This window comes from Halyomorpha halys, unplaced genomic scaffold (assembly GCF_000696795.3).
Source record: "Halyomorpha halys isolate HHAL.00 unplaced genomic scaffold, Hhal_1.1 Scaffold817.1, whole genome shotgun sequence".
In the NCBI taxonomy this organism is placed as follows: Eukaryota; Metazoa; Arthropoda; class Insecta; order Hemiptera; family Pentatomidae; genus Halyomorpha; species Halyomorpha halys.
This window is the reverse complement of record NW_027106657.1, coordinates 596,341-607,096: the sequence shown is the minus strand read 5'-3', so window position 1 is coordinate 607,096 and position 10,756 is coordinate 596,341. Positions and strand designations below refer to the sequence as shown.

The following is a 10,756-nucleotide window of genomic DNA, read 5'->3' as shown; positions in this document are numbered from 1 at the left end:
TCGGGCTAGATCGGTTACATAGGGAACATTAAGGTCTTTATGTATGATTTTATTTGTGACAAAGTAAGGAGCATTGAGGATTTTACGAAGGATTTTTGATTGTAAGGATTAAATACGAGAGGAATTCGAAGGTTTAGTGGAGCCCCAAAGCTCAACGCCATATGTCAAGATTGGCCTTATTACAGTTATGTAGATCAGTCTTTTGTAATATGTTGGAAGTTTAGACCGTTTCTCTAGTAAGTGCTGTAATAGTCGAAATCGACTTCCAGTTTCCTATCTTTTCAGTCTTGTGTGAGGATTCCAGGTTAATCGTTTGTCCAAATGTAGTTCAAGGTAGCGGATCTGTTTGACAGGGGTAAGAATAACATCATTAAATGAAACTGTAGGGCAGTCAAACCTACTGACTGTAGGTTTACGACGAAGGGTAAAGGTGATTTGATGGGATTTGTTATAATTTATCTTAATCCTCCAATTACGACACCATTCTTCGAGGGCTGTGATATGGGATGTGTCATCGGCATACGTGGTGAGGATAGTGTTAGGATTGGTTGGAATGTCAGCTGTATAGACGGTGTAGAGGATGGGACCAAGTATACTACCTTGAGGAAACATCAAATTTTAAAAATCGTTTTGCTGGCTATTCTGTCCAGGTCATTAATTTTAATTCAAACACATCCTATTAAAAAGTAAATTATTAGAGAGTCATATTTATTATTAATAAGCTTACCTAAGCTTATGATTAGTTACCTATTTTTTTTTTTAATTCATTAGTTTTTAAAACTTTTAATTTTCAATTAATCCACACTATCAACAAACTATTTATAACCTTACACCCACTACAGGTCAGCCTTGTTTTTAATTTAATTCAGATTGCATTTTGGTCTCAAAATGTATTTTTCCAATCATTAAAAAAATTCATATAAAAATTAATTGTAAATAGTAACAAATTTTCTCCAATATTTTTCATAAATTTATTTTACTTAAAATCTCTGCATATTATTAGTGATAATATTATTGTTATAATTGTTAAAAATAGATTGTCCTTGAGGTGGCCGAAACGTTGGACTATTGTTGTTGAGACGAGACTATATATGGATAATATTGATTTATTTAATAAATCCAATTATATTTTTAACTTGTTTTTCTTAACCCCGATGAAGACAAAGTACAAGTTGTTTCAGTACAATTTTTTATTACATTAATGAAAATGATATATAATTACTAATCAAAATTGATGAGCGCCAAGTATAGTTAGGGGGAATAAAAAAATGGCAGCTGTTCAAATTCGTTAAAAAAAAATTAATTTTCTTTCCGCATTATCGACAACACTAGAATGTCTAATATAGCATCATTTAAAGTAGAGTAAATTTTCTATAATATGAACCCTAATAGAGCTATTTACCTTCAATATTTTCCGAGGTATAGCTTTTTGAAAAGCTACATTACATAAAAAAATGCAAAAAAATGTAGTGAATTTATTTCGAAAAATCTATATCTCAGGAATCATTCTACATATAGATGTCTATTAGCACTCAAATTAAAGCTAGCTTGATGGGTCATAAAGTAGTTTATGATGTATATCTTCGAAGGTGTGGTAGCTTTCATAATATTTGACAAAATAAATTCTCAAAATGTTGATATCTAGATGATCGGACAAAATTGTTAATAGAGAGAGAGAAATACTTTATTTATCTATGCTGCCTAAATATATCAGGTTGCTATCTCACACAGCATACTTATCAATCCGTGATCGGACATATATAAATTACACATACATGGTATAATAAGATATAAAGAGATATAATAATAAAATATAATAAACAATTTTGTTTTCCCTACAGTTTCCTTTTACAATCAATTTTGGTCTAAACACCCAAATACAAATGTTTCAATTCATTCCTTTTTTTCTTTCTCATTTCTGCTCCTCCAATTTCACCATTTCACAATTCACAATAAAAATAAAACATCGGGAATCATTAGACGTACAGATGTATGTCAGCACTCAAAATAAAGCTAGTTTAACGTACTATAATGTAGTTTATGACACATATCTTCATAGACGTAGTAATTTGAATGATATTCGCAACTGAATGTGAATTTCGTATAAGAAATTTTGTCCAAATGACTAGAAATCAATTTATTTTAGCAAATATCATGAAAAATACATCTCCTACGAGAATAAACATTACAAACCACTTTATAGCACATTGAATTAGCCTTAATTTGAGCACTAACATACATCTCTACGTATAATTGTTCCTGAGATATAGTTTTTCCAAAATTAATTTTAAAACTACTGATTTATCGTTATTTTGTTATGAAATGTTGCTTTATAAAAAAATAAGTCTCAGGAACAATTAAACAGAAACAGTTTCTATTTGTTATTCCCCTAACTATACTTGGCAGACTCTCCAATTTCGACTATTAATTACATAGTTTACATTTATGTAATCTAAAATTGGGGTGAAATAATTGACTTTTCTCATCCTGCCTCTTGTACTTATAGCTCTCTCAAAATTATTTGTTTTATAGTTTTCAGTTTTCAAGTTTTCATAATAAATGAATCTAGGAAAAATACAACTTGGTAATTTTCTCATGGTTAGAGATCAGATAAAAGCCTTGCCCCTTTGAATCCACACACTGCCTGGTATTGAGCACATTGTATCCGAACTTTCGTGTGGTTCCGGAGACCACCGAACTCAAAGCAGCCCTTGTTCTAGCTAATGTGGGATACTTCATCAAAGTTCGTCTCTGTTTTAGACGGCCAAAGTCCTCGCCGATCTGTTCAACGGTTCGCCATGAAAACAATGTTTCAACAAAGTTCAATATGTTAGGTATTTGATGAGTATTGCGCTATCACTTTGTTGAAAATATAATAAGATCTTCCTTTACTATAATCTATAATTATATTTCATAGGATATAGGGTGAGGAAAAATATTATTAAAAGAGTTGGCCCAAAATAGATATGCGTCTTTTCATTCCAAACTCCTTAACCATCCTAACCCATTAATTCTTAATCTTTCATCCTTAACGATCCCTGATAATCCTCCGAGGCGTCTGAAAAGAAGATGGCCACGGGACCTTCTAATTTAAATTAATGTTTGAAGTACCACCGATTGGTGGTTCCTTCCCAAGATTTTCAAGTGTATATGAAACATACAACTTATTGTATTATTTTGTACAGTTGTAAATTACAGTAAATAAATAAATAAAAAAAAATAATAAAGAAGGAAATGATATTTATGTTAAAAAATAGAACATCAGATAAAACCACATTAATAAGGAGAAAAAAGCTTGTTTTTGCAGTCTTCGAAATTTCCCATGAAACGGACAGTGATCAGGTGATAAATTTAAATAGAGAAAACACGAAAAGCTCATATTCTCAGAATAAAACACAGGGCAGAGAGAAATACTTTATTTTTAAAGTGCTGCCCAAATATTTTGGGTTGCTGCATGAATAAGCATACTTATCCATCCATTATTGGATAACATATTAATACATTTTAATTTTTTTTAAATGTATTTTTCTCTTTATTATACCTGAATATCACTAAACAGTTTATATATATTTTTTTTTTTTTTTTGAACCCCTTTCTGATCATTTCTAACATATGGAGAGTTTATCTAGAGGAATACCAATAGTACAAGAGCCCAAGAGGAGGAAAAAGGCAGTTATCTCACCCCAATTTTTGATTAGTTTAATGAGAACTAGGTATAATTACTAGTCAAAATTGACGCAAATATGTCTGCCAACACTCGAAATAAAGGAAATTTAACTTACTAAAAAGTAGTTTATGACACTTATCTTCGTAGGCGTAGTAGTTTTTACGATATTCACATATGAATTTAAATTTGGCAAATGAAAATTTGTCCGAACAACTATAGATCAATTTATTTTAGCAAATTTCATGTAAACTATTACTCCTACTAAGATAAACATCATAAACTACTATATAGTTCATTAAACTAGATTTAATTTGAGTGCTAATAGACATCAGTACGTCAAATGGTTTTTGAGGTATAAATTTTTAAAAATAAATTCACTAACTACTGATCATTCAGTACGTCCCATATACATTCTTATGAAATGTTGCTTTTTAAAAAGCTATATCTCGAAAACTATTTAACGTAAATAACTCTATTGGGTTCATATTTTAGCAAATTTAATCTTCTTCAAATGACGTTCTCATAGGGTTTCTTGTGTTGTTCCTATTTTTTAAGATATAGAGCTTCGAATGAAAAATTAGTTTTTTTATCGCTTTGAAACAGCCGCCATTTTTTATTCCCCCTACTTATACTTGACAGACTCATCAATTTTGACTAGTAATTATACATAGCTTTCATTGAAATAATCAGAAATTGGGGTGAGATTACTGCCTTTTTCCTCCTCTTGGGCTCTTGTACTACAACCTATTCTAGTTGGTACTAGACCCCATGTTGGAGGGTCATGTTTTTCATTTCGTGGAACCGCCAAAAAAAATTCCACCCCCAAACCGGATTTGAACCGGTGCTGCTCGCAATTCTCAGTTTCCTAAGATCTGCGCCTCATCCACCTGAGCTACAAATGGCCAGAAAAAGCAGTATAGCTAAACTCTTACTACTATAAGTTTTTTCGTTATTATATTTTTTTCTCCTTGTCTATTTTAATCTCTCATTAATCCCATAATTCTCTTTTTCAGTTCATCACAAACACAGAACATTATAAAAGTTTTATTTAAATTATAAACGTCGATCCAAGCATAAACATCATTCACAAGAAAATGCGATTACACCGAATATCAAAGTCTTGAATAATAACTATGTTCTTACGCACCTAGATGTACAATTTGTGAATGACATCATAAAAAAACAATACAAAACTTTTCCTGATTCATTCGCTGGATATCCTAACCTAGAGGCACAGACATCACTGACTAACACACTACCAAAAAATCCGACAAGACTGAAACACCACTGAAGCAGGGATCTGCTACATTAGGTGAACGTACTCCATGAGGAGTGTCTTCATTGGGAGGTTTCTCCTCTCATGAATTCATACTAATCCTGTGCGGAGGAATTACAAAATTGTCTAATGAATTACAAATTATATATGCCAAAAGCCACATGTAAAATTACAAATTCCAGCCATGTTCAGTTATCCCATCCGATTTGTTTTGTAACTTTCTCACATCTGTGTGAACACTTCTAAATCTTCTGTTGGGCTTTCTACCTCTTCTTATCCGATGAAAGTCCACCTTAGCCAATTTATCCGAAATTTCACTGTCGTCCATTTTTACGACATGCCTTGCCTATTTTAGCCTTTCGGCCAACAAAGGTTGACAAACCTTTCAATATATTTGCCTTTAGAGAGATCAACACGCCCATTACCTGAGGTGAAATAGTCCAACGTTCAGCTGTTAAAAGTTGAACACTAGTGAGTGATAAAACTTAAGCCTGGAACTCTATGAGTAATATAACAATCAAAGTATTTTTTATTGCAGTGAATCAATACAACCTGCCACAAATTAAGGGCATTAAGTATTAGTGTTCAAATATTCATTCATACAATATATACATAAATAGAAGAATACAATTTTAAATACTAATAATAAAGAAATGTATTAATAAAATAAAAAACTATGACAATTTGTACAAATAAAAATATGAATCTATAATTTTATTTGTGGCAGGTTGTATTGATTCACTGCAATAAAAAAAAAAAAATTCTTTGATTGTTATATTACTCATAGAGTTCCAGGCTTAAGTTTTATCACTCACTAGTGTTCAACTTTGTACAGCTGAACGTTGGACTATTTCAGCTCAGGTAATGGGCGAGTTGATCTCTTTAAAGGTAAAAATATTGAAAGGTTTGTCAATCCTTTCGAAAGGCTAAAATAGGCAAGGCAGGTCGTAAAAATGGACGACAGTAAAATTTCAGATAAATTGGCTAAGGTGGATTTGGATTTTATCAGATAAGAAAAGCTGGAAGCCCAAGTTGGAAAGCCATTCATCACATATTATGTCATGAATCTATATTAGAAATATAATCAAATAAAACTGATCAAATAATAAAAATAAATAAATAATTTATGTACAAGACATTAGAAAATTAAATTTAAGCAACAATAAAATCACTCATTCAATCAGGGAAAAAAAGAAGTATGGCACAGGACAATTCTTAAAGAATTTGATTATCGAAATGGGATTTGAGTAAAAAAATTGGATTTCTGTATACAATAAATGAAAACTGCATAATTGTTTTATAGCAAATATCACTAGAGAGTTGCTATCGTACAACAACTTATTGAAGGAAGAAAAAAATATAAAATGTCCCAAAAATTTGGACCAGACTTCCCAAATATCCGTTGGTATGGGGAGTCCTCCCAGAAATATGCGTAATCGGTTTTGTTAACTGACTTTTCTAAATAAGCAAATTTTGAGATATAATAACTCTTCAAAAAATATTTGAGAAAAAAAGAACAATCATAATTTGAAGTAGGTTCTCGATTTTCTCAACTTTTCGGGCTTTCAAATTATTGTGGGAGGGGAAGAGGCGATATAAAGACGTCACAGTACTCCTCATATACGTCTTGTATCTATTTCAATATGTATGGTTTAGATTGATCTATGCAGATACGGTAGAAAAATACGTTAAATTATTTAGTGAGAAACGTTTGTTATGATAAAGGATGTAAACATGCAACTAATCGAAGGATCGTTATAATCTTATTCTCTTAATTTATTTATAATTGTAACTCTTACCTTATGACGTAAGATGTCCTTCCAAAGTAATATTATTTAATTTTGTTAAAAATTGAATAATTGGTTGATGACAAAATAAATTAAAATTTTCTGTATTAATTGTTAATTGTTATTTAATCGTAGAAATAAATAAAGTGAATTAGGCTGAATATTTTACCTTTTTGTGGATTTTATCTAGTGAAAAACTATATTCATCTTCTTTTCAATTAATATGATTTTCATCATCCAATTGCGCTGAAAGGACAATGCAAATACATCCATCATTCATCGCTTATATTGAATTTTTATTTCAAATAACATATTTTATATTTACTTTCCACAAATGTCTTCTAAATTAACGCATTCATATATGAAATTTTATATTACTGGATCGTTTCATAGGAAATGCCAGTTTTTACCGGAAAGCTCTTTTCAATCCCAAAACTAAAAAATTCAGGATTTGTGAAGAAATGAACGCCTTATTGAATTTGAACAGGCGCCGCTGCAGTTCTAAGGTGGTGCCTCAACTCCCTCGGCCACAAAAGGCCCAACACTACTACAACCTGAAAATATCATTACTAACATTTATCTCCCAAGTTTATAATATATGTCGATATCTTGAGCTGTCCCACTCCCCCCATACAATTTGTACTATTAAAAATATATAAATTACAGCACCAGAAGTGTTCGGATGCGCAATGGACGAGTGCGCTGGCTACACATTTGCAGTGGACTGGTGGTCGCTGGGGGTAACCCTCTATGAGGTGCTAGCAAGGAGCAGGCCCTTCGACATCCACAGTGGCACTAGCATTCCTCACATCAAGTCTCTCTTCGTCAGTCCTGTTCACTACCCTTCCAAATGGAGCAAAGAGGTCGTCCATCTCTTCAACAGGGTAAGTACCTGAGCACCACTATCTATGGTATGTACTACCAGTTACTTGAAAAAGATGATTGCCTCTGTTATATATGTCGAAAGGTAAGAATAAAAAAAAGAAATACTTTTATTAATTTAAATAATATATATAAAGTGACTTATTCTACCGATATAAATGACCGAAATGACTAGTAGTTACAATAAAAATCTACTGGTATGTTTCTAGGCCATGGATATATTAGAAAGCTTATCATAATACAAAGAAAACTGAATAGTAATGTTAGGTCATAACATCCTTGTTATGCATTGAGGAAGGTCAGTAGGATTGAATGCGGATGTCTCATGAGCTTTTAAATACCAACTTTATTTGATTATAACTTTTCTGCTAAGTTACAGATCTTGCATCTAACTGTTCAAGATACTTTAATATTGATGGAATAGATTCCATAGAGATGGAATAGAAATGGGACTCTATGTCTTCATTGCAACAGTTCCTTATACTATTAAAAATTTTATACAAATGATTCCCTAACAAATAATGTAACACCAGTAAGTTTGTATAACAATACACTACTATAGTCCTCAGTATAACCCTTCAACAGTCAAATTTCATAAATCTTGGTTATTACATTAGTTTGTTAGAAATATAATTTGATTTCTTTACTTTTACTCTGGAATTTCCAATCAAAAGAGATATTTTCAAGGAAGGATTCTTATCTAAACTAATCTGAGAAGAGGAGGAGGTGGGGAAGAAAAGAGAGAGGGAAATGACAGAGGGAAAGAGGGAGGGGATATAAATGGTGAAGAAGAGGATAAGTTAAACCATCCTTGTGATGGGGTGTCCCACTAATGTCTTTATAAACAAGCAAATCAAAATTTAATTAATAAGAATTTTTAAACTAATCCCACCTTTTATTACTGCTTATATTTATTTTAAAAATATAAAATTTCTGGCATCATTTAATAAATCTGAAGGGTCACAGAAATAAACCAGATAAATCTCTGTCTTTTAAAAAAATCATGTTATTGGTATTAATGGATTCAAAATGAAAATTTACTTACTTCCCTGGAGTTACAATGCCGAAAAAACGTTATATTTTTTACACTGATTTAAATTTTTTTACATTCAAACTCTCTTTCATTTTTTGAAGCGTTATTCTTCTATAACTTTCTCCTTATTATCTTACAGCATTAAGATCCTAACCCGGATATCTATTCCTCTCGAACTCCCTAAGAGTGGTCGCTTCCTGCAAAGTCAGTCCCCCCTCCCGTCTTGAACAACATTGGTTAAGTACCTACTATGGGTTAGGTAAGATCTTCCTCTAAGTTCAGCCCCCATCAGCCTTGACAACAGATATGGATCTTGATCAGGACTTATTTAGGAGATATGTCCGAACCAACTCAGCTGTCTCCTCTCCAAGGTGTCTTTTAATTATGGAATGTATAATTCTTTTCTAATAATTTAATTTCTGATTATATTTCCTTTTTATTTTTTAAGACACTCTACCCGAGTAGCATTATGAATCCATTAATTAATTAATTAATTAAAAGAAAAAATCTGGAGTACGCATCATACATCTCCCACATACCTTTCAATTTTTAGATAGACTTAATCCTTGTAAGTTTCAAAATATTGATTTCTGTAATTTTCAGAGCAACAGTAAAATTTGACTGATGACTTTGATGTGGTTTCATCTTCCGCAATCTGCAAGTTATTGTTTAGTAGCCTGTGGCTTTATAAATAAAATAGTTAAAACATTACATAACAAAGATTAAGCATTTAAGAGGTATGGAACAAATCTATTGTTAATTCTTTTTGAGAAATATGCACCCCCTGACATGCTCAGAAAGGATAAATCCTGCCTTTTACTTCATAACTGAGAAATAGTCACCTGAAAGTCTTATTGTTCAGAACACAATCCTAGTTTACAACCACTGAATATACTCATTTAAAAAATAGCCTGAGAATGAGTCCATGGTCTATGGTCCTGTTTATTCCTATTTCCTGGAAATTTAGAAATGTCTAGGAAGGTCCAAACCTCCAAAAGAGATATAATCTCTTCCATCAAGCTCCTATCTTAGCCCCACTCTTAATATTAATAACCAGTGTGTTAAACATGGGACACAGTTTGATCTAGAGAAGCACTCGAATAGAGTTATCAAAAAATAACCAATGAGACAAGTTTGTACATGGTTTGGTAAATAAATTTGTTTTGATTTCAATATATTTTTTTTATATAAAGGAATTAGAGTCTATCACTATCTACACTGCCCTTGAGATCTGTGACTTGCAATACATTGAGAATTTGTACTGCCACTAAAACGTTTATTTGTACGCTTCTAATATTCATTACTAACCATTAATAAATACCTACTAAAAATATGATTTGTTTTGTTAATCCTTATAGCTGCTATGCACAGCCCCTGGGGCCAGGATGAGCAGCCTCGCAGAGCTGCGGCAGGTCCCTGTGCTAAAGAAGATGGACTTTGGGATGGTCTTTGAGAAGCAGGTTCAACCAGCCTTCACTCCTCCAGTGAGTATATGCATGGAAAAGTATCGATTAAGTTATCTTGTCATTTTAATTACTTAATTTAGATTGTTTAAATAATATTATAGCTTTTAAGTACACAAAAGGCATTGAGCATAGCTAGATAAATGTTCTAGGAATGATCAGCCCTATACCCCTCCTTCTGCGGATGCCTATCAACATATTAAAAAAAAACATTTAATATTAATTATTATTTTAAGCCATCTGAACAGTAAACTAATATGTTTTCATATTGATGTATTTGGGAATGAACAATGAGTCAATATGAAGAAAGGATGATCAAAGGTGTGGTCAATAAATTGAATGAACACAAATAAGTGAAATTTATTTTATTGCACCAACATTGAGGCCTGAATTTCAAACCTTCTTCAGGATTAAGTACAAACAAGATAACAACCATAATATAATACAAATAAAAACAGTATAACAATAAAAATATGAAAACAAACAGTATAGAAAATATGAATGATGAAAAAAAAATTAAAATCATACTAGTACAAACATTTAAATAATGAAAAATTAATATTAATATTAAATTAAATGATTCATGATGCCAGCCTATTTTTTCCTATACCGGTCACTCGTTCAAGATTGACCGGGTGATGGCCACTA

At 31.7% G+C, this 10,756-nt stretch overlaps 1 protein-coding gene across 1 annotated transcript in view; it reads left to right on the top strand.

The window, feature by feature from the left end:
- The window catches only part of LOC106686420 (serine/threonine-protein kinase 32B), a gene marked incomplete in the record, with an annotated part of 58,348 nt that overhangs the window by 43,840 nt on the left and 3,752 nt on the right, over window positions 1-10,756 (top strand). Inside the window, 2 exon segments of the mRNA XM_024361214.2 lie at window positions 7,397-7,614; window positions 10,004-10,129. Coding sequence (XP_024216982.2) covers window positions 7,397-7,614; window positions 10,004-10,129 — 344 coding nt within the window.